At 43.5% G+C, this 23,608-nt stretch overlaps 1 protein-coding gene across 13 annotated transcripts in view; it reads right to left on the minus strand.

Annotated features, from left to right (window-relative positions):
- Positions 1 to 23,608, minus strand: part of syne1a (spectrin repeat containing, nuclear envelope 1a) — a 225,183-nt gene that overhangs the window by 163,174 nt on the left and 38,401 nt on the right. For all 13 annotated transcript variants that reach the window (XM_079571922.1, XM_079571927.1, XM_079571932.1 and 10 more), the window contains 36 exons: positions 23,445 to 23,579; positions 23,037 to 23,198; positions 22,687 to 22,895; positions 22,496 to 22,604; positions 22,208 to 22,372; positions 21,952 to 22,119; positions 21,702 to 21,866; positions 21,104 to 21,244; positions 20,848 to 21,008; positions 19,824 to 19,980; positions 19,169 to 19,396; positions 18,999 to 19,097; positions 18,733 to 18,920; positions 18,538 to 18,661; positions 18,225 to 18,391; positions 18,000 to 18,153; positions 16,357 to 17,012; positions 15,102 to 15,281; positions 14,805 to 14,958; positions 14,525 to 14,683; positions 13,540 to 13,722; positions 13,335 to 13,436; positions 12,927 to 13,130; positions 12,649 to 12,856; positions 12,037 to 12,149; positions 11,718 to 11,923; positions 11,475 to 11,636; positions 11,091 to 11,370; positions 10,832 to 11,004; positions 9,911 to 10,220; positions 9,665 to 9,829; positions 8,351 to 8,710; positions 6,891 to 7,027; positions 3,099 to 3,276; positions 864 to 1,046; positions 561 to 704 (listed from right to left, as the gene is read on the minus strand). In XM_079571922.1, coding sequence (XP_079428048.1) covers positions 561 to 704; positions 864 to 1,046; positions 3,099 to 3,276; positions 6,891 to 7,027; positions 8,351 to 8,710; positions 9,665 to 9,829; positions 9,911 to 10,220; positions 10,832 to 11,004; positions 11,091 to 11,370; positions 11,475 to 11,636; positions 11,718 to 11,923; positions 12,037 to 12,149; positions 12,649 to 12,856; positions 12,927 to 13,130; positions 13,335 to 13,436; positions 13,540 to 13,722; positions 14,525 to 14,683; positions 14,805 to 14,958; positions 15,102 to 15,281; positions 16,357 to 17,012; positions 18,000 to 18,153; positions 18,225 to 18,391; positions 18,538 to 18,661; positions 18,733 to 18,920; positions 18,999 to 19,097; positions 19,169 to 19,396; positions 19,824 to 19,980; positions 20,848 to 21,008; positions 21,104 to 21,244; positions 21,702 to 21,866; positions 21,952 to 22,119; positions 22,208 to 22,372; positions 22,496 to 22,604; positions 22,687 to 22,895; positions 23,037 to 23,198; positions 23,445 to 23,579 — 6,789 coding nt within the window. The remainder of the gene's footprint in view (positions 1 to 560; positions 705 to 863; positions 1,047 to 3,098; positions 3,277 to 6,890; positions 7,028 to 8,350; positions 8,711 to 9,664; positions 9,830 to 9,910; positions 10,221 to 10,831; positions 11,005 to 11,090; positions 11,371 to 11,474; positions 11,637 to 11,717; positions 11,924 to 12,036; positions 12,150 to 12,648; positions 12,857 to 12,926; positions 13,131 to 13,334; positions 13,437 to 13,539; positions 13,723 to 14,524; positions 14,684 to 14,804; positions 14,959 to 15,101; positions 15,282 to 16,356; positions 17,013 to 17,999; positions 18,154 to 18,224; positions 18,392 to 18,537; positions 18,662 to 18,732; positions 18,921 to 18,998; positions 19,098 to 19,168; positions 19,397 to 19,823; positions 19,981 to 20,847; positions 21,009 to 21,103; positions 21,245 to 21,701; positions 21,867 to 21,951; positions 22,120 to 22,207; positions 22,373 to 22,495; positions 22,605 to 22,686; positions 22,896 to 23,036; positions 23,199 to 23,444; positions 23,580 to 23,608) is intronic.

Consider the following 23,608-nt stretch of genomic DNA (forward strand, 5'->3'; position numbering starts at 1 on the left):
GTCATAAAATGTGGTCTGATCTTTATTCAGTGTCTTCTTAAACTAATACCATCCAAACAATTACATGTTATCGTCCTCAACCAGGGGGTGTACTCACTTAATCCTCACTGTCCTGTTTACATGTTATGGCCAATAAAAATATTATAATATGTAATTGTGTGGGTGATATTAGTTTAAGTTGACACTGCTTACTCATTCTTAACATTTTGATGAGGATCAGACCACATTTTTGAGCAATTCAGGCAGAAATGTAAGATATTCAAATGGGTGTACTCACTTTTTCCTCCCACTGTATAAACATTGTGAAGTGGAATACAGCCACAAGCTTTTGTATGTGAAATCATCACAATGTTGAACCTTACGAGGTAAATTCTATATCCACACATAAGCACAGGATTGTCCCTTTTCTTTGTTTACTGTATATAGATAGTGAAATACAATGGAAATCCTCATAATAATGCCATAGGAAGCATACAACTGTATATGGTGTTAACACAAGATAAGTCAATGCAATAGTTTAGAAAAGGGAGAAAAAAGGACATTGTGTGTGGCCACATTACCTGCAGTTTGGAGAGCTCCTCTCTCTTTGCAGACAGGTCATGAAGGCGGGTGCTGCTCTCTTGAACTTTGGCCTCTGTGTTGCTCAGCCAGACCTGCAGCGGCTCCGCACTCGCCTCGAACTCTGACATCTGAGTCTGCAGGTTCTAGGAGCCAATACCATATCATTATAATGCATGTTAACTTAAAAATCTAATTTGCTTACAGGATCAAAAGAGTGTTGTTATATATCATACTGTAAATAGCTTCATGAGTAGATATAACATAATGTGACTGAGTGCTAAATAATGAAGCAGTGAACCAACCTTGAGAGCCTCTTCCCTCATTTGTAAGTTATTCATCAGGCTCTTCCAGTCGTCCCGCGTGCTCTCCACCTTGGCCTTGATCCCCTCCACTCTGTCTTTGGACACCACCGCCATGAGCAGCTCCCCACTGGCCCCCACAGAGCTCAGCCTGGCCTGACCATGCTCTCTGTCACTCAGGAACTCCTGTGGGGAAACCGGGACAAAGGGATCGTCACAGCTTAGCACTAACGCTCACAATAGGACAGTGACAAGAGCGAAAAAATAGACTCGACATGAAAAGATAACTGACGATGCTGCATCATTTTAGCAATACTGTGTAACGCAAAACTGGTGTTAAAACGAACAGTCGATCACTGATATCCATACTTTGAGATCTAGATACTGTAGAGCCTCCAGACATATGGGTGAAAATCCCACCTCGAAATATAAAGGCACTGGACAAAAGTTTGGATGTGCGTTTCTTTTCTTTTTGCTATCCATTATCGCGCTACCACACCAAATCTTATTTAAACAAGTCTTTAAATCAGATTGTGTATAATGGGCCTCTTGCTCATATTATTAATACAGTTTATTGCCTGACAAATCTCAGGGTAAACTATTGTAAGCTATTACAGTCATAAATACGGCAGACTCCATATGGGCTGGATCGACCTCAACAGCAAATAAGAACAGTCAGTTTGCCTGGAACATGTTGGTTTTTACATTACTTGTTTCTAGCCACCCACAGACGCATATAGGCACACTCGGCCCACGCCCACTACCCCATCCCTCCCTCCCGCTCCCCCTCTCAGAGCCGAGCCGATGACAGTAACGCAGCAGGGACCACTCCACCATCTGTGCAGTCAGCAACATCACTTAGACACGCCGCATACTCTGCACACACACCGGCTCAGGGAGAAGCAACAGCCAAACAAACCAATGTGCGTCCGCGACTTTCCTCATCATTCTTTTGTCTCTTTATGCTCTCTGCGTGTTCTCCTTCATTGACTCTTTTTCACACTCCCGCTGCTCGTGTAACTGAATACCCCCAATTAAGCGTGGCACATTGGTTACCCCCGGCCCCTCCCACTACTCCGGCCCTCCTGGAGGTCAGCCATGTGGAAACATTGTTCCACATTCCTCACCAAGTCAATAATAAATAAAACATGCCCGCCTCCGTATTTCTGAAGCACTCTTCACTTCACTGCCGTACAATTTACGCCACTGTTTCTTGTCCCAGAACTTCATGGGACAATGGTGTGACAAAAAACTTCTGTAATGTGAAATCATTTTTTGACATGTTTTAGACAAACTGGAAAAGTGGTGTTCCTCTTTGACACAGTGACTGACTTTCATTGGTGACAACCGTGACATTCTGAAACATTGCACTGGTGGCTTCACAATACAAGAAAATCATGAAATTCATGTCTTTTAAAAGTGAAAAGTGATATTTTTTATTTAGTTTCATGTCCAGCCTTACAGACGCCACATTATTTGCTGAGCTAAGGCTACTGATATGGGATGGAACAATTGTTTACTATTCAATCTCTGCTCGAAATATTATGTCATTTAGTGCTTGTAAAATACTGTATGTGATATGGTCAGGTGTTAAAGACAGTAATTAACTGTCATGCGCTGTGGACGTCCACCTTAACGGACGTCCACCTGACTCTTAGCCAGGGCCCTGGGGTGCACTAAAGAGGCTGCCAGACAGTTACACCTGCCAGCTTCTCTCCAAAAACACTTCTTAGACAGAGACACACACTGCTCTTATGCAGAGAAACCCTGCTGCGGAGCTTTCTCTTATCCGTTTGGCCAAATGCCCTTCATCAGCTTACGCAGCCTGGGGCAGACCCACCACTCTAACATGCCCACCGGAGGACACTCAACAGTGGGCATGTCAATACAGACATCCCCTTGAGCTACATTTGCTAAGCAGATTGATTTTACATCTATTAAGACATTTTACTTGAAGCCATTTTCCCTTTGCTGGCAATCTGCTCAAGTGGGACCAATTTGTAAAAGGAAACTTATGTTTTTGGGATTTTTTGGAGGAGTTTAAAGCCACGCTATGGAACATTCCAGGTCATATGAACCTTTGTCACAAAACAACCTAACTAATACTGAGAAGCAACAATCCCACGCAATCTTGATTAAGTCAATATTGAAGTAACAATAATAGCCTCCATAACTACCCCTTAACTGCCTAATTGCTTTGTCCACCGCTGTGACCATGAACTGTAAACAAATGCTTACTTGTATCCTCTGTAGTGCGGTGGAGGCCTCGGCGACACTTTGGGGCACATCAAAGCATTTGGCGGTGCTGATTTTGGCGTTGACCAGCCATTGCTGAAAGTCTCGGAGTGCTGCCCTGAACCTCTGCTCCAACAAGCGCTCCTTGTTTTGACACTCCCTGGATGCACGCAGACTCAAGCTGACGGAGAGGAACAAAAACACCCATTAGGACTGACAGGGTGGCATGAAAATGTGGTCAAATCGTACAATGCTGTACATCTCCCATGTGCTCATCCGAAAAGAGGTAAAATACTGAACAAACTGTACGCAAATGACAGAGGAGGCGGGGATGGGAACTGGGCAGGTGGAGCAATGGCAAAGTGGGTGAAGTGGAAGGAATCAGTGTCGGGGCAAACAGAGAGAGTGGGGGAGGGTGTGGAGTGGGGTACAGCGTGTGATGGGGGTTGAGAGGCAGCATATGACTGAGGCGAGAGTTCACGAGGGCAGCAGGATGGACATGAAACGACATGACAGGCTGAGGCTGTGAGGAAAACAGTGAGACATAGACTGTACTACTAGAGGTCTGCACTCAATAGGAGGTGTCATTTTTCAGCATTTGTATTTAAAGCTCCTTCATTTCCAAGAGGCATTAATAATGAAGTTAAACAATGTTTCCTCATCCTTATGTCATTTTAAGGTAAAGGTAAACGTCATTGTCCTCGCAGGGAAATTTGTCTTCTGCATTTGACCCATCCTTCAATAGGCTACCACTGGGGCAAGCTAAGCTAATGGTCAGTATCACTACCTGGTTGAAGGTTTCACCTATTGTACATGTTTACAGAGGTAGGGTAAACCAGAGTACCCGAAAGAAACCTACGCAGACACAGGGACAAAATGCAAAATCCACTTTTAATCATAAATTTAACAAACAAAATTGATAGCTTTGCGTAATCAATGTGATTTCTTCGTGCACAAGCGTGATGAAACTGCAATATGTGCGAACAACTGTCCAAACAGTGCCTTAAGTCGTGCTGTTAGTCAAACAGAGGTTCTGGTCAGAGACACCTGTGTCAGCAATGAACCGGTTTAAGCACAAGTTTTCATACATTTCATCATTTCACTTCTGTGGTTGCAGCAGTAAATCATTTATTTAGTTCTAGACTGGCATGAGTAGACTTACAAGTGAGACTTGGCAACCAGATTGTTTTAAAAGGCAGGACAGTTAATATATTTTCTCTGCCCAATTGGGATATTCTGATATTATTCACCATTCTGCAGAAAAAGAAAATGGAAATTAAAAGTAGTAATCTGGACTAGTTTATTGTTGTCTTCCCTCTCATTCAGGAGACGGCAACAGTTCACACCGACTCTTCTGCAAAACCATTGTTACTGTGGAACACGCCTGCACATAATTTATTGTACAACCAAAGACTTATAACAAGGGATTGTCTAATTACTTGATTGAAGCCCCCATTCAACTACTTTATCATTCCAAGATGAACTGACCTGTAAGACTGACCCACTGACCTATTTTGCAGCCTGAGAAATATACAATGAAATACCAGAACAAAAAAAAGCAGAAACAGTAACTAAGCTTTACTGGGTTTAAGGTCAGATGTCACCACTGAAGGTTGAACTCGGGGTGACGGAGGAGCAGTGCTGTGATGGAAAGAATGACAGCGTGAACAGCAGGAGCGCAGCTGATTTTAGCAGGAGTTTACTGTCCAAAGGGGAGTATGAATAAAAACAACAGCGTCCTCCACCAGCCATTACCCAAACACACACATCTCCACACATATACCCCTGAGTTTTAATGAAGCGATGAGGGCATGAAAGGGTAACACGCCGAGAAGAGCTCTGGGAATAGGAGAAGCACTTTTTTTCTGCTGTGACAGTGAAAATCTGGCATGTGTTAAAGATGTGAGAGGGGGAGATACAAACCCATTTCTTTCCTGGTTCTTCTCTGTCTTTGGAACAGAGAGCTTAATGTAGGGATGGTGAAGAGGAAACGAGTAGATACGGTCCGAGGGAGTTGTCATAATATTCGATACCAAGATACAGTACTAGTAGCTGGGTATCAATACATTTCTACCTGAAGAATGGTCATCATCTTTTGCAGTCTTTGTGTCTAAATGGTAGAACAAGAAACTAAGGGGGCCATTTACAAAGCGTTTGCTCATTTGCAAAGCGAGTAGAATGTGCTAAAGTGTCTCAACTGCTCATTTATGCATCTTTTTACTCACACTCTCATTTACATATCAGCTTGCACCCGTTATTTTGCACCTGTCTTGATAAATGACCCTTCACCAATAGTTCCCAAGCTTTTTCCGAGGACACCCCTGTGCTGCCCACAAAAAATGCATAAAAACAAAAAAAAATGGCGAGTGTGCAGATTATTTGAAGTGTTTTCTGCAGATATAGTCCTTTCTTAGTCATATGTGATGATTTTTACTATGTATGTCTCATAACCTGACCCTCTGACCAGGTTGGGAACCACTGATCTAAACTACTCTGCAAAACATATCAGTTGTAAGTTGAGTTGAATTTATTTAATGTATGTCAAGTGATCCAACATATTCAGGCTGTTCTCACCTCAAGACTCTTTGCTTAATGGCATCATAAGGTGGTGGCCTCAAATTTCAGGCCTCAAATTGCCTAAACTATACATTTTTTCTTGCTATTTGTTTTCAGCTTTAGTAAAACAGCTTCACTGACCTCCATGCAAGAGAAGTCCTGACATTGTGCATGCTCAGACATTGAGGCAAATTTCTTCCATACACAAATCATTTTAACTTATAAAACGTACAAAACAAAATACAAAATACCAACTGTTCCGATGTATTTTGAGAAACATGAATAAGTTGCTTAAGGAATTGTAATCATGCAAATCATGAGAAACAAATAGATAATCACTATTAAGCATTGACATACTATTGTGAATGAGCGCTTTGAGATGTGTGTGCAGTTCCTTTGCTTTCTCTGTAAACAAACAACCACTAAATGAATGCAGGCCCAGAAGAAGGCAATTAGTGTGTTGTAAGAAGACCAAAGTATGCAGCACAAAAGCATGATTAAAAAGTATTCTAATTGCTTTAATTTCCCCAGATTTCTCCCCAAGAGCCACTGCAGTGAAATCACACTGTCGGATCGTTCGAAGGCAACAGTGACGCATGATGGTCGGACTCTCCTTAGCAACTGGTGTCTGTGCTGCGCAGCGCTGTCACCTTTAACCTTTGTCTGGGAAGTCACACGCCTTTGAACGTGAGGCGGACACAAGCAGCCAGTAAATCAACCGGCCCTGCCCCTATTCAGAGAGAGTGCTTCCCTTCCCCTGTTGTGATTTGGGTAATTACTTGCTGTGTTTATAAACGAATGGGGATGAGCGCTCTGCAAGATCCAATTATGTGGTGTACAATTCAAGAAACTGCAGTAATGAAAGTGACAGTATAGCCAGTAAGATGCTGATGTGCTGTTTTATTAGTGCGCAGTGACATTATTAAAATACTCAATATTAAAGGAAATACATTGAGTTGAGCAAGAATATATGCATGTTCATGAATGTGCTGCAAACATTTGTACATGATCACATATTGTAATTGGAGCTCCCCTCTTGTTTATAACAGACTCTAGGCAACAACCTGTCAAAAGTGCCTGGAGTGCAAACATTTTATGAAAGGTATAACGTCATATTCTGTCCTTGAGAGATCATGTTACATTACTCTCCAAATAAAAGAATACACTGCCTACATGGTATTGACATGGGCACAAATCAAAGCAATGACAGCATGCACACGAGCAAAGCACAGCTCTCACCTGTTGTGCTGTTTGATGAGCGCAGTCACCCGGTCCGACTGGGAGCTTATGTCTCTGGAGTACCGTACCAGGTCGTTGAGTTGGCTTTTTAACTTCTCTGCCATGGGCTCGGCACTCTGCAAGCCCTCCAGTATTTCCTAAACAGTGCAAAAAAACAAAACAAACACACACAGTTGTCAAGATGAAACGATGTACAAGATCTGCATGTCGCCGGCACAAACTCCGATTCCCACCCTCCTCCCACCCACCCGCTCTCTCTCTCTCTCTCTCTCTCTCACAGCTAACATACTCACAGCTAGTCTTGTACAATAGCATTTCTGTTCCTCTTTCGGTGACAGGAAGGAGCTGTGGATCACGCTCTCCCGCTCACATTCTCCTGCCGAACGCGGGTGAAAATCTTCCCCATGAAATATGAACAAGCTCTCTTCCTGACGTAGCACCGATAAACAGCACTCCCCCTCCCCTTCGCCGTCTTGTTGGACCCGTTGCTCCGCGCTCTCTCCACCTACTCCTGCTCCGCTACGTTCTCTCCACCCTCCCTCCCTCCTCCCACTCCTTCTAGCACTTATTTTCTTCGCCGGCTCGCTCTCTCCCGGTGGAATTCAGCTGTCAGAGCTTACACAGATGCGCTGAGGTTCAAAAGCGCGTAAGCGGTGCTCAAATAAGGCTGGACATAGGAATCGCGGGGCTGGGAGAGGAGGAGAGAAGAGCGGAGGAGGGGACGGACTCCTCCTTTAGTTTGCCTAAAGAGCAACAAATTGAGGCAAAGAGCAGAAAGTCATGGACACCCAGGAGAGCGCAATATGAGGGTGTGCACACTGCAGTGACCCCAGCATTACAGGAATACACTGCCCCAAAGTAAATATCCTGCCGAGGTTGAAAACAGAGCAGCGGGGAGGAAGGTGAAGACAGAGCATCTAAGAAACAACCCCTGCAGCCAAGAAAGACATCACTGTTCTGTCCAAACAAGTCGGTGTTCATACAAGACCATGAACTGACACACTGTTTGGGAGCAAAAGATAGTGGAGAAAACAAAAAACAAAAGGACAGAGGGGGCTGCAGGAAACAACAGAATGAGGAGGGAATGAGGAAAACTGATGGGATTGTAGCTGTCACTGCCTCGTTGTCCCACTAAAGCTGATTTAAAAACTAATCTGTTTTTGGGATTTACAAATACAATGGATAATTACTGGCAGAGGAAGGGATGTATGTGTATGTGTACTTTTCATTAGACAATGTTAATGGTTTTCTCCATAAAACTGCAGCTGTAGTAATTGTAGATTAACATGTAATTATTTTCCATGACGTGAACTTCGAGCCATGTTTGGCAAAGTTTTTAAATGAAGCAAACAAATAAATAAAAAAATCAATGCATACTGTTTTGTATAAGCACTAATTTACATTTTTCTTTCCAAAAATTAATCAAAACTGACCAAAAGGCCCCTCTCATGTGATGGTACCTTGGCACGCTGCCAGCCCTCCACTGCCTCCTCGCCGCTGCTCCGCCCTTCTGCTCTGATCAGCTCTTGGCTCCACCCCCTCAGTCTGAGGTCCAGCTCCCTCACTTCCTGGTCCAGCCGAGCCGACTGACGCTCGTACTCTTCTTCAGATGCTGACGCAGAAGCCAGAGCCCCCTCGAGGCTGTCTCTGGCCCTCAGGGCGGCCCCCTCCCACTGCTCCAGAGCTTGTGACAGCGCCCCCAGCTGGCGGTCCATCGCCTCGCAACCTCCGGCGGCAGTGTGCTCTGCTGTGGTGGCGGCGCTGCGACGCACTCGGCTGAGGCGGTCACGGCCCTCCAACAGACGGCTCTCCACACGCTCCTGAAGAAAAATAAGGAGACAAAGTTGCTAAGGAAACCGTGTCTACGGAAACAGCCGTGACTGATGTGGTTCTATTTAAAGTTACACATAAACCTCTCTCTTGTCAGTATCGCTCAGTTTGTTTTTGCTTCAAAACAATATATTTGATACATTCCCATTGGAATACATTTCTTTTTTTCCAACAATCCCATTGAATTAAAGGCTAACCTTTAGGTAAATCTATTTTAGCACTGATTATTATTCAGAGTGGAAAGATAGCGCTTAGAAATCAGAAGGTGTGAAGAGCTAACACTGAGAAGCACCACAGAAATCTGATAGAAGGATTAGAGCAGGAGAAAAACACCATCTGATCGTTTTCATTTCCATGTGAACAAAGATGGGAATATTAACCTCCAAAACAGAAATTTAATAGAAAAATGATTCAACATGCACAAATGTCCATGCTGGTGTTGAGATTCTTCACAGCCCTTGTTGTTATGTGATATTAACCTCTCGTGTGAAATGTAAATGCAAATCAATATCCACACACATACTTGCTCTTTGCTGGTTATTGAGCAGAGAATAGCTCAGGCAACAAAGAAACCTTTACTTGAAGTTTATTTTCATTACTCTAATGGACAATCTAAATATATCCTTTATTCAATCTTCATCACTGGTAATATTTACAGGAGAAAACAACTAGCTGTAGAAGATGTGACCAAATCCAGTGCTTTCCAAGGGAACATGCTAAATCACATTTTAAATAGGTTACTTTTTTACTGTGAATTCAGATAAACACCCTACATTTGTATAAATCCTACAATCGTTCTCTATTACCTAAAATGCCAATGAATAAATAATCAGATTAAGGTATATTGTCTCTTGTCATCATGGCTCATCCTCATCCATCTACATAAACAAATACTCCTGGATTAATAAATAGTTAATGAATCACATAGATATATATTCCCTTACCCTGACTTCAGAGAGCTTCCTCTTGATGGAGGTAGAATCTCCAGAGGTATCAGACCAGTGTTGTAGCTCCTCTCCAGTCGTCATCAGCCAGTCTGTCAGCTCTCGAACTGACTCCAAATACTCCTGATGCTCCAACACTATGCTCTGGGCAAGACTAACTCTCCCCTACAACGACAATTACATTTCTTTATACAACTCTAAATTCAAGGCTTGAACAATTCTGATACAATTCAGTATATTTGATACCTCCACCAGAGCTGTAAGGTCATCGAACTGTGTCTGCAGCTGGGTGCGGGCCCCATGATTGAAGCTTGCATCTCCTGTCTTTTTGAAGAGCTCCCGGGCTTTCTCTTCTAGGCTGGACAGTGCCACCTGGTGGTCTTCTAGATCAGCCAGCAGAGCTCTGAGTCTGTCCAGCTGAGCAGCCTTTTCTCTGGGCCCGGGCTGAGGGGTGAGAGGGGCACTCACCTCCCGCTCCAGAGCCTCCATCCAGCACCGCAGCTGGTCCGCACTGTCCAAATATCCACTCCACTGGGACACTGTCCACTCCAGCCGGCTAAACACACAATTAAATCATTGGAATACAGATATTCACTCACCAGGCCCTATTTCACCAAAACAGCATTGGCAGATGTGCAGGTCAGTAAGAAAGAAAATAAATAAAAATGAACATGAACATTATCCTAGAGCAGGAGCTGGACCCACAGATTTTCTTGCTATCTGAGACACTACATGTCACAGAAGTATTATCACACATACATGATTCGCCTGCTATCCCTTTCCTCCTGTTCTCCTCTTAAAAACAAACAGGCCCCACGTGATTTACTGCATGTCTTCCACTGTTTAGTTACTGTAATTGCTCCATTGAACACACATAAACACATTACAAAGAGGGCATTCTTAAACTGCTGTACATCAATCACAGATACGCAGACAAATGCTCCTCATTATGTATTTAACCTATTTGTAATGAATGACATTCACACATCAGCTTGTTATAAAAGAGGAGACCTGTTCCTTTTGACTTTTGGCACATTATTATTATTATTACATTATTATAGAAGATGCATCGGCAAGACAATACCAGATTGTATTACTCCAATAGCACCACCTGATGTAATTAGTAATATACAGTAGCAGATCAGAATCACATGGTTAAGTGTGTACCTGTGGCAGCTCATAGTCGTCACAAGCAGAGTGGCCCAAGCATCCTCTACTTCCTGAAGCTGAGATTTGACCACTTCCTGTCCAGCAGCCCCATAACTGCGCAAAGCAAGCTCTCCCTTTCCCATGGTCATGTTCAGCTTCACTTCACCCTCCCCCTTCAAAAGCAGGATATCCTAGCAAAACAAAGCATGTCAAAGTGAAGTCCACTTAGTTTTAAAGAAAGGATATTATAAATACATGATGACATGACTATACTGACCTGCACAGTCTCCAGCCTCCGCTCCAGCTGATCTTTGGTGCCCATGGTGCTGTCTACTGTGCCCAGCCTCTCCTGGATGTCCTCCAGCCAGGCCCACACCCCCTGGAGGGTCTCCCCAAATGCCTGACTCTCTTGGCAGCATTTCAGCCGGTCTCTGGCTGCCTTAAGCAGAGCCTGGTGCTCCATATGGAGCTGTCCAGACACTCTGACCTCTCCCCCTGACCCCCGTCCCGCTTCTGAAAGAGACTGGGCCTCCTGACACAGTCGCTCAATGGACTCCCTAGAAAAAAGGAAGGGATAAAGTAGTTAAAAGATTAACACACTCTCCCAAAGAATATATCCCGCAAAGTGGAACACACAGCACTGAATACTGTTTAAACTTACCGTCTCTCTACCAGCTCCATGTGAACTCTCTCCATCCTCTCCAGTTCCACTGCAGAGTCAGGGGCGCCCTGTTGGCCTTCATCTCCATGAACATGCTCACTCTTCAGACTGTGCTCCATCTGCTTTAACCAATCTCCCATATGTGCCACACTGTCATCGAAGCTACAGAGAACAATATTATTGGTGAAGATCAAGAAAGTAATCTTTCCAAAACCAAAGAAAACTGGACGACAGAAGGCTTACTTTTTTAGGATTTCAATAGCGTCTTCCAGATCTTGTTGACATTGGGAACAGTTGTCAGAGTAGTTCTTCCACTCCCTCTGACAGGACGAGAGGTGATCCTGGACTTGAGCAGCTGCAGATTTTGACAGGTGATGCTGAAGCCGCTCAGCTTCCTCACCAACTAGAGACAGACGTCTCTCTCCCTCTAATGTCTGCTCTTCCGACACCTGAGCAAAGAGCAATGGTCACATGTGGCTGTTTTTCTACTAAAACCGTAAACTTTTATGATGCTCAATTGCATTTTGCTGGACTGTAACAAATATATATAAAGTGTGTATACCAATAGCCTGTGTAACTTTGCATTGAGAACATCAGAATCTCCAGATTGGTTACACCACGCTTTCAACTCAGAGATTCGCTCTGCAAGCCAGGAGCGGAAGTCTTTGACAAGCTCTGTGTCAAAAAAGAAAGAGACAAAGCTTGAAAATAACAGCACATGCTTGTGGGCAGCTCAAGTTGTCAATATTAAGCATTGAATAAATATAAATATAGGAGGAGAGAAGGTGGGAGGTGTAGGCGGAGCCATGCTGTGTACTGGTGGGTTGTCAAGGATACGACTCCCCTGAGACAGATGTGACAAGAGCAGCCGTTTCCTGAAGCTCAGGTGTGTTTTGGAGCAAAGCAAGTGCACCAGTGTCTCCAACAGTGTGTGTCAGAAGAGAGTGGCTTGTAGTGGGCGGACTGAACACGCTCTTACAATTCATGACCAAAAGAACTGCTGTAACTAAAACATTGGCCTTCAGAAAGTGGTGACATTTGAAGTATTTATTATAGCATTCAGTTATACATTTCTGGATTGAACAATGGGAATTTTACTTTTATTTTACATTTTTGAGGATGCATCTGCTTTGTGTAATAGACCTCAACAAACAACAACATAAAAGTATCTTACCATTGAAGTGAATCTGTAACCCATCCTGGAGGCTTCCTTTAGTCTTAGCACAGCGCTGAGCAACTGTTTCTGTTCGTTTGGCAATAGATGTGAGGTCAAAGGAGAGGCGGGACAGCTCCTCTGAGGGGTGAGACCTGCACAGGGAATTAAGAGCATCCCGGGCAGAGTCCATGTCCGCTCTCTGCTGCTGCAGGACACTCTGCAAATCCTGTAATGGATCATGGCAAAATGACCGTTCACTGAAGTGAAAGTATTTAAGGTTTAATAACTGTGCTTACCTTCACTGTACCCATGTCTTCCAGTGATGAGGCCTCAGTCAGGTCGGATAAGGAGCCCTCGGCAACTTCGAGCCGCTCAGTCATTTGGGACATAAGGTCGTCCAGTCTCTGTTTCTGGAAGCTGAAGTAGGTCAGAGTGTGTTTGGCCTGGTTGTACACCTCCTGTACATGGGCCATTTTCTTTCTCAACTCAGACTCAAGAACCTATAGTTTAGTGTAACAAAAGAAAGGATCAGTGTGAAATATTCAACATAATTTGCCACCGCATTTGCTAATATAATTAAACTTTAATAGTGCTGTTCTGACGTTTAACTACCATGCCATTTTTTCCTTAATATACTATCTAACTAGAGCATACAGAGTTGCTACTTCCATATTCAGAGGCCGATGTGTCTTTGTGATATTCACCTGCATCTGTAATGGGGTTTCCTGCAGCTTGGCCCTCTCTTTCAGCTCTGTCACCCTCTCCTGCAGCGAGTCCAGGCTCTGCTCTCGTTTCTCCACCTCAGCCTGGGGAATCCAAATCAGGACATTTCAGTCAAACCCCTCTTTAGGCGAGCTTATAATGAACAGCAAAACCCCATGCCCACTACGATCTGCTCCATATCCTGACCTGAAACGCAGCGAGATGTTCCTCTGTCTTCTCTTTGTCGCTCAGACTGGTGACGCAGTCGGTGAGATCGGCGATAGAAGTGGCAGCCCATTCACTGACGTCCTGCTCCATTGCTTTGAGGTCGTCCCATAGGGCTACACAGTGTCCCAGTCTTTCTGTGTTGGTCTGAATACGCTCCGAGACCTGGAAGACACAAAAAGTAAGTTGAAAGGAACTATCTGACGCACAAACAAGAGTCAAGCAAAACTAAATGTCAGGGAGTAACAAAGATGAAAAACATAATTAGAACATGAACAGGCATACTGTAAGTAGATGTAAGGAGATTACTCTATTCTTTTTTATTTTTGTCAATTTTATGTGTCCATAATCCCCCCACTAGTGCCTCAGCAACCTGCCAGGGGCAATGGGGACACATCTGAAGATCATGAGCAAGGATCTTGCTGTAAGGTGAGAGTGCAAGACACTACTCCAGTCAATAGTAGATACAGCTATCCATCCTTCTTTACTACCTATTTTAAGGGTAATAGGGGAGAGATTGAGTTATAATTGGTGTGACAGATTTGAGAAGTGCGAAAAACACAGAATGGTAAACAACATGTCTAGACTTGTTTATGTTTCCGCCTCATTTGTGACAGCTGAGGGGCAAGGTACATCACACAAGAGGGAAAATTGACTGACAACAAAAAAAAAATATTGGACTCGATGGACCTTGCTTTTTTTTCCTCAAGAGGTAATAATTGGTTTTGAAAAAAAAAAAAAAAACAACCCCCTCAAAAATCCCCAATTCTTTACCTAGTCATTATCACATTCCCACCAGAAAGAGAGGCTTTGAAAAATTTATGGCGCACCCCGTGTGTTAGGTTGGGTACAATTTATTACTGCCACAGGAAAGCCTGCGTATTTTCACCGTCTACAGTCCTGCACGAGACTGCGTTAAGGACTTGAATAAATACATCAATTTGCTGTCGAAAACATCGCAGCTTACCTCTAGCCACTGGTCTCTTAATGTCTCTGTGTCTTTCTGTATGGAGGTCGTGTCTGAGATCGGGACTTTCTCCAACTCTCTCTGCAGATCCTCCACTGTACTGATGAGCTCATCCATGTCCTCCTGTTTTTCTTTAAGGCTCTCTTGGACTGCCTCATGCTTAAAATGACAAGAGAACAAAACACATTTACAGAAAGTAGCCACATGGGGGGAAGCCGGAGAGCAGGATTACTAGAAATATGGCGATGCAAATGACAATTTTACTGCTACACATGCGTACCCGTGTGTAGATCCACTTGGCCTCCGGGGCATTATGGTTGTGGTCGGGAAGATTGTGAGCAACAGTTTGTGCACTGTCCACAGCGGAGCCCAGGGCTGACTTCAGATGATGAAACTGACGAAGAAGATCCACCAAAACTCCACTTTGTTCCTGGCTGCATTAAAAGACATCAAATAGAGGTGAGTAATCTAGATTTTTGGGTGTTCTTTTCACCTCATAGTTTATTACAGGGATAAGAAAATGCATGTTTACTAAAAATAACCCCAATGCTGAGTCTGCTCCATGATTAATTCTTACCCAGCTGAAATTGCTGCCCTCACGTTCTCCCAGGCCGACTGTACCAGAGCCACCTCCCTCTGAGCCTCCCCAGACAGCTCACTGTCTCTCTGGGCCAGCTGGCTGCCTTTCTCCTGCAGCCACTGCTGCGAGTGCTGCAGGGACTGGAGCTCATCCTCCAGCTGGATGAAGAAGCGCAGTCTGAGAGGCGAGACGCAGACAAAACAATGGGGATTACTCCACTTATTTCAGGATCTGTTTTCAATTGGCTCTGTTCAACACCAATCTGTGGGCACTTTGGCATTCCCCCAACATGTGCTTTAAACCAATAATCATATTCACACAGAGTTAAGGAGGGACATACTACAATGTTTGTTGGTGAAAAAAAGAATGGTCTGTCACACATTGCCCCTCTTGCGGCTTTTGTGTTATTGAGCAAGTCACTTCATTAACATAAGTGAATGAGAAAAGTGAGTGAGTGATATTGAGTGTGTTTACATGCGCTCGAGTAACCTGGTTATTAGGCATATCCTGGTTATGATAATATTCTGGTTATGATGTCAACATGCGTCCGAGTAACCAGGACACCCATATCCCTGTTAACATGAGCAACTGCTGTATCTTGGATATTTAGGCTCCAGAGAGCCTAAATATCCAGAGTTAATGATAAATATGGTACGGCGCTAAATACTTTAGCAATGTTACTGATGCATGGCTTTTTCTGACATTTCTATAGCACAGGGACAAGAACAATCCAATGAAGCACTTAAAACAGTAGAGTTCTTTCCCAGGTTCAGGAACAAACGTGAAGATTTAAAATAAGAATGGTTTGATCTTAGAGCATCAGTGACACCAGAGACACCACAGAGCAAAAAAGTACTGTTTTTTTAAGGTTGCTTCAATGTTTTGCCCAGGTACCAGATAAAATTGTAGGAAAGTTTTTGCTTCTACCGTATCTGTTTCTATACTTCGCACATGCTCAATACGTCAGCAATGGCGAAAAATCAGGATACTGTGTTTACAGGGTACCGTATCCTGGAAACTGTGGGAAAATCCAGTGAGAAGATCCTGATTTCTAATAACCAGGATATTGGCTTATCCAGGAAACTGAAACCAGGATTCTGTGTTTACATGAACCAGACAAAACCAGGAAACTTAAAATCCCTGTTAATAATCTGGATGCTCGAGTGCATGTAAACGCACTCATTGGCAGAGAATGACACGTACATCTTGGTCACTTTGTCCCAGGGCACACATGGCTGCAATAAAAGCTTACCTGTTTTGAAAAGCCTGAACAGTGTTCTCTCTGGGACCCTCCTGTTTCATTGCATCCTCCATTTTCGTCAGACTGTTCAGCAGCTCCTCTCTCTTCTCCCTGAAGGCGCTCCAGAGGGCACTCAGAGCATCTGCTTCACTCTGCCTCCATCCCACGCCTCTCTGTACCTCCTCCAAAGCCATGGTCAGGGCTACCGTCTGACCCCTGCAAGATGTCCTCCCCTGCGGATGCCCCGCACTTTTCGGGCCGCGCCACTCCGCCCCACACAGGTGAAGGTGCGCCCTGCTCAGCTGACCGTCTAATCCAACCGCCTCGGCCTCCAGTCGCGCCACATCTTTCGCCACTTCCCCAATCCCGTGATGCAGTTCCTCGGCCTTGGAGCGGTCCCAGCTGCCCCGACCCTCCACAGCCTCGTGAAGGTGGCGCACCGCTTTTACAGCTGCTTCATGCTTATCAAGGAAGATCTTTAACTCTGCCAGGCACTCGCTACGGGACATCAAAAGGCGCTGGGACTCGCGGAGGGGCTGTAGGCCGTCCTCTTTCCAGTTTTGGATCTGCTGTTGGGCCTCGGGGGAGGAGGAGAGGAGCAGGGCAGACGCTTTCTGTTCCAAACTTGACCTCAGCGACAGTAAATGCTCCATCTGTGCTTCATGCTCCTAGATAGAAAGCACAACTAATTACTTCAGGTCCTTAATCGCTTAACCCCCACTTGAACCAAGCACATTTTCTCCAGTTCGACTTTAACCAAATCTAAAAGCTTTTTGAAAAAAGTCTCAAAATAGTGACAGAAAAGCACAAGTGATGAAAAAATTGTAAAAATGTGACAAAAAGGGACAAAATGTGACCAAAAATGGCAAACATAAAATAACAAAAGAGATAAAAAATGACAAAAACATGACAAAAACATGACAAAAAAGGGATGAAAAAGTTATGAAAAAAGTGACAAATATATGACAAAAGTGTCAAAATAGCAACAAAAATGAGACGAAAACAAGGAGGAAAATGCAACAAAAGAGCGACAAAAAAAGTGACAAAAATGTGACAAAAACAACAACAACAGCCTATATAGGCTGTAAGCTCCAATTGAGAAGCTTATAGATTTGGGTAAAACTGAACTGGAGAAAATGCACTCGGTTAAACACTTAACTACCACCTTAGGGCTAGGATTATGGTTAACAATTATTTACATTCAAATCTCAAAGCGTATTGACTGGAGAGCTTACAGCCTATATGCCAGTGTGATACTTAATATGAAAACCAAGACCTCCTAGTTTCTAAACATTATGTGTGAGATCTCTGTGAGTGAAACACAACTTACGTTAAATTTGCCATTCTTAACCCTAATTATATCCTAATTAAGGTTAACTAACCATAACCCCCTGATCTGAAATTAGGGTAACCAGGTAACAGGTTAAGAGGTTAATCAATAACATTATATTTCTCTGACGCCCGCACGTGAAACCTATACATTTAATAAAAGTACCGTTTCTACTCAATTAGTGTCTTGGAATAGTTCACGAGTACAACTACACACCATGCTCCCGAATACAAAACCTGACAAATTATCACTGGCACAAAATCAATGCAAATTTGTTTGTGTGCTGACATTGAAAACTGTTGAGAGCCATTTATCGACTGCTAACCTTGACTTTATTAAACGCAACCTGCAGATTTGCAATATCCACCAGGGAAGAACCTCTCAGCTCAGAAAGGAAATGTTCACTGCTTTGGGTCACGCTCAGCAGGTCCTCGTCAAAATGCTCGAGTCGAGACAGTTGTGTATCGAGTAACGTCAACCTATAAAGCACAACATATAATGAAATGATTGATTATATGCCTACTTAGAAATTGGTAATGAAAAGGCATACCTGTGTGTTATGGTGTTTTTCAGAGAGTGGCTTCTCTGTTGCAGCCGTGTCAGGTTTTCATTAAGCTCTCTGGTGCGAGGTTCGGGCGCCGTGGGATGAAGACAAATGCCGAGATTTAAAAGGCCAAAGAGAAGAGCCTCATATGATGGTGTCTCCTGCTGCATTTCCTGGGAATGAGAAGAAAAACTGTGAAAGACTGCATGCCTGTGTATGAGAGAGTAATAAGAGTCTGATGAGCCATGGGACCCTTATAGGACCCTCAACCTATCAGGCGCTTGGTAGTGTTTAGTGTATTTCTGAGAGAGAATATTACCTGTACATGTTGGAGTTCATTCCTTAGTTTTACTTTATCTGCAGACAGAAGGTCAGTGGCCTGACAACAAACACACTCACATCGGTCCAACCAGCTTTTCATTGACAAACTCTCCTTTTCAAACCTGTATAAGGAAACATTACTTTAAAAACGAGCAAATACTGAACAAATAAAGTGAACTGATCGGAAACTAACCTTTGCCACAGAGATAGAAGACTCTCCAAAGTGGATTGTTTTTCTGAAGCCACTTCCATAAACTGTGCCTGTTGCTTCTGGAGATTAGCCAACTCTTCCTCCAGCTGCCCCCCCTCTTTGAACCTCCTCAGAGCCGAGCACAGGGCCATCAGCCTGGGCTTCAGCTGCTCCACGGCCTGGCACACCTCCTGGTTAAAGGAAAACGGGTGCAATGACAACTTGTAAGAATTTCATTGACTTTTAAGGCAAACACATGCAAATGGTACCGTGTGATCTTGGAGGGTTCTGTAGGTCTCAGAAGAAGATGAGCAGTGGTCAATTGGGCACTCCAGCTTCTCCTTGACATCAGTCATAGTTTTCTTTATCTAAATACAGCATATCAATTTGTACTTATATAAAAGAACTCTATTGTAAAGCAAGAAGTGAGTAGACAAACCTGTTCCAGATTGTCGTTGTAGCGCTGCCTGTAGGAGGCACTCTGGTGAAGCTGTCCTCCCACCTGCTCCGCCCGCCCCTTCAGCTCCTCCCAGTATCTCTTCATCTGTGTCAGCCGTGCCCGGATGCGTCCGGCCTCTCCCGGGGTCACACACTTGGACAGGCACTCACAGTCCGCCTCCATGTGAACTATGGCAGCCCATTTTTCACCCAGAGCGCCAGCCATGGTCTATCACAAAAACACACGAATATATAATAAATAAATAAATGTTGTTGTTGTTTTTTATAGGGTTCTGTCAGCAACACTTTTACAGATGGTTCCCAAAAGATTGACAAGGCTTAGGTTTAGACAGGATAAGATACAACAAATTTCCTCCATATGATCAATTTACTTCCTATGTTCCAGCACTGACCTAATTCCCCCCCCAAGGATGGATTAAAATTTCATCGCATTTCATCTTAATCTTAATAATAACCCGGGGGTAAATTGATACTGTAAATCATAAGAACAAGTCCAAAAAGCATTTCCAACTCTTCTCAAAGCGACAAGTAAAATTAAACTGAATGCACTGACACAGGAATCGAATATAGCCCCAAAAATATTGAAAACAAGGGGAATGTGTGGTTACAGGACAAAAGCTGTTTTTAGCAGATACCTCCACAGCCGTGATGTTCTCGTCCAGCGGCTCTGTGGACGAGGATAAGTGTATGGCCTCCAGCTCCTGTTCTTTCTCATTGATCCAGTCCGAAAAGGCTTTGCATTCATTGGTGAAGCGCTGCCACCACAAACACATCCTCTCCAGCTGCGAAACACTGGAAACAACAGCAGGTTCTGTTAAAGTTTGTTTCAGTATTCAGCAGTGTGGCCAAAGCAACACCAGCTCATGAATACAATACAATTTTAACTCCATTGATCTTTGGTCCTTTGTCTTCCAGGGTCTCTGCTAACTGATTTACATATGGATTTAGAATAATGATTTTACACCCAATGCCATTCTTATCCCCAATAAATATTTCCTAATGTTTTTCACCAAGAGTTAAAGATACGCATCCCTATTGGGAGCCAACTTTAGCATTGATAAATTCACTTTAGAACATTTCTATATATTTTTCAATTCCAGTACTTTAACAATACTTGGTTTTCGATACCGGTACCTGAACGCTACTCTTACCCATACTAAAATATGTGTCACCTAGAACCAGAAAACAGGACAATAATCTGTGGAAGATCTGCACATTTACAGGTTCATCGCCAATATCAGGGAATGTGTGAAAAATTAGGAATAATTTGGGGGGAAATTAGGGAAAATTGGGAGAAATTGTAGCAAAAATATGTAAAATAGTGTAAAAAAAAATAAAGCACAAAAAAATAGCACAAAAAAAAGAGAAACAATTGGAAAAAATTGAGTAATATCGGGCAAAAAAAAAGAAAAAAATGGGAAACAAACTGGGGAAAAAATTAATTGATTTGAGCTGAAACAAGTCATTTCCTTTAATGCTCTGCCAGGACCAACAGCATCAAAACTATCTATAGATGTAAGGGATTTTATTTTTTTGGTACCTTTCGATACTTTCATTTTTCCAATACCAAACTGGTATCGTTTAATGGTACCCGGACCTATTTATGACACACACTATAGCGGCCCGTTTCTATTATGCAACCAAATAAACTGAACATACATTTTATTCAGGTGATCTTGAAGTTGTGCGACCTCTTCCCTTGTGGCCTGTGCCTGTTGCAAAAGAAGAGTTTGCGTTTTGGCACTTAAATGCAAATCTGCTGCCTTCTCCAAAAGCAGATCAGCTTGAACAGAAAACTCCTCAGCCTCGGCGCACAGCTCCTATGGATGGAGAGAAAATACGCTTTGTATCACGAAGCAAAAGCAGAAATTGCAATGTATGCAGAGATGCAAACATGGTTAGGGCCTGCACAAACCTTGTTATGCTCCAGCTCGGATCTCAGACTGTCTAGGCTGTTGAAAATGAGCTCTTTGTGGAGCTCGTTGCTGGTGTTGCTGATGAATTCCCAAATCATTTCTCTTTCCGATTCAAATGTTTGCCAGGAGCTGAGTGTGACCTGCACATGATACAGTGAAGGAAGGAAAAGGAGAGATAAAAATGTATACAATAAAATACAGTGGCTCTTATAAACATATTGTGTGGCATAAATACTCAAACTCACTTTTACAATAAGTAAGTAAAAGTACTCAATACAATATTATCCTACATGAGAAAGAATAAAGTATGATATGGTTTGAGCACTTTTTATCACTTGAGCAGATGTTTTTCATTACTATTCTCCTCCTCTATGTTTAACCTAAATTATCTAAAGGAAACACAAAGTGGACTTAAAATCAATAAATGGTAGTGACAGTGAACAAACAGCCACAAACAAAATTAACATACCACACATCAATCGACCCCTGATTAAGCCTAAACACAGACGGGTCGATGATGCAGCTGGACATGTATGCACAGATCAATGCCACTCAGACCTCGAGCATTAACATAGTCATGTGGCAGGCGTCTGGTACCTGCAGTTTGTTCTGCTCTGTCTCTGACTGGCAGTCCACCTCCCTTATGGCGTTCTCCAGCTCGGTCACTGACGTACTTAGACCCTCCTCTTTACGCAGCCGCTGACAGTGGGGCAGCAGAAGTTCAGCCTCTCTCTGCTTTGAGTGTAGGCGCTTCATGTGTTGCTGCAAGGAAACGCAAGGGTTAAGTGGTGAATTAAGATTGTTAAAAAGGGTTTAACGAATGCCACTTTAACTACAAGACACAGACCTGGTGAATAAGGTAAACTTGTTTGGCTTCTTCCAGGTCTTCTGCCTCTGGGATTCTGCAGCTCAGATCCTCAGCCTCCTTTTGCAATTTTAACATTTCCTCAAGAGCTCTATGCAACTCCTCCTTCAGCTCCTCAGACTCGAGCATCCCAGAGCTTCCCTCATCCCACTGCGAACATCAACATTTATCCAATTCAGAAGCAGGAATACGAGATAAAAGCCACACGTGTAGAAAATAACTCATCAATATAACCAACCTGGCAGAGAGAAGAGAACAGGGCACGCAGATCGGTGGAGAGCTTGTCCAGTGAAGCCCTCTGCCTCTGAACCTCCAGCTCCGTGCTGACTTCAGACAGCCCAGAGAGACGACTCTTGAGCCACAAAAGACTTTCTTCTCGTGCATCTATTGCTTCCTGTAGCTCCTATAGTGAGTAAAAAAAGAGTATAATGCAACAACAATGGTTTGAACAGTTTTTATATGGTCACGTGATGATTATTTAAACATAAGCTAAACAGAATACAATCAAAGCAAGAGTTGTGCTCACTTGAACAGCGGACTCGACTTGCTCGTGGTCACTTGAATTTCTCGCCGACTCTTTCAGAAATCTGACGTGCCTTCTCTGAGACGACACCCAATCAGAAAGTTCACAAAACCTACGACAAAATGACAAAAGTGCCCATGGCGTTAGGAGATAACAGTGATTAATGGATGAGGTAAAGTTGGTAGAACTTCTACCTCTCATTCCAGTCTTTCCACTTATCGGGGTGCTGCTCTAACTTGAGGTAGGTGCTCTTGATTAGCTCTGTAACCTCCTCCACGGCACCCCGGGCGGAGTCGAGCAGCCGATAAGCTACATCATTGTCAGGCAGCTTTTGACAGAGATCCTCCATGTTTCTAATCCTCTTCTCGCACAAAGTCAGAGGTCTGCGTTCCCTGAAGAAAGTCTACAGATAGGCAGGGAGGAGGAGAAAAGATAAACGTGGAAAGCCCCCCAGTTCATCATGAGGACATTAATTGATCTAATCTTTGGTTTTCATTCCTTTTCTCTTTTTTTTTTGAGATTATAACTAAGTCCAAAAGCTTACCCTGTGCTCTTTGATCAGCCGTTCACTGGTGCAGGTCCCAGACAGGGCTTGCATTTCTCTGTCCAACTCGACCTGGCAGTCCTGGAGGATTGAGGACACACGATTTCGCTCAACCTCCACTTTCAGGCGAACAAGGTGGATCGGTGCCTCACTTTGGACGTCCTGAACATTAGAGCAGAGAATGTTTATTTACCTGGATGGACTGTGACTACAACAAATTTGCATCAAAAGGCTATAGAAAAATGTATTGTGTATATATAACAATTAATATCACGACTTAGAGCCTACAACATGATGCCAATTTTAGATTTAGTCAAATGTTAGTTTTAGAGAGATTATCACTTTGCTGAGTAAAACGTGGCCTGCTCCTCCAGTGATCGACTCTAAAAAGCCATGATGACCTCTGACCTTCCAGTGTTTGTGCAGCGTCCGAACAGTTTCCTGAAGCTTCTGCTGCTCCTCCTCGGGCAGGATGTCGGTCAATTCGTCACACGCTTTGAGGAAAACGTTCAAACCTCGCTGGTCGCACTGGCTGAATATCTCCTGGAGGACAAAGCAAGTAGGGCTAGTCA

Source organism: Gobius niger (genome assembly GCF_951799975.1).
Source record: "Gobius niger genome assembly, chromosome: 15".
NCBI lineage: Eukaryota > Metazoa > Chordata > Actinopteri > Gobiiformes > Gobiidae > Gobius > Gobius niger.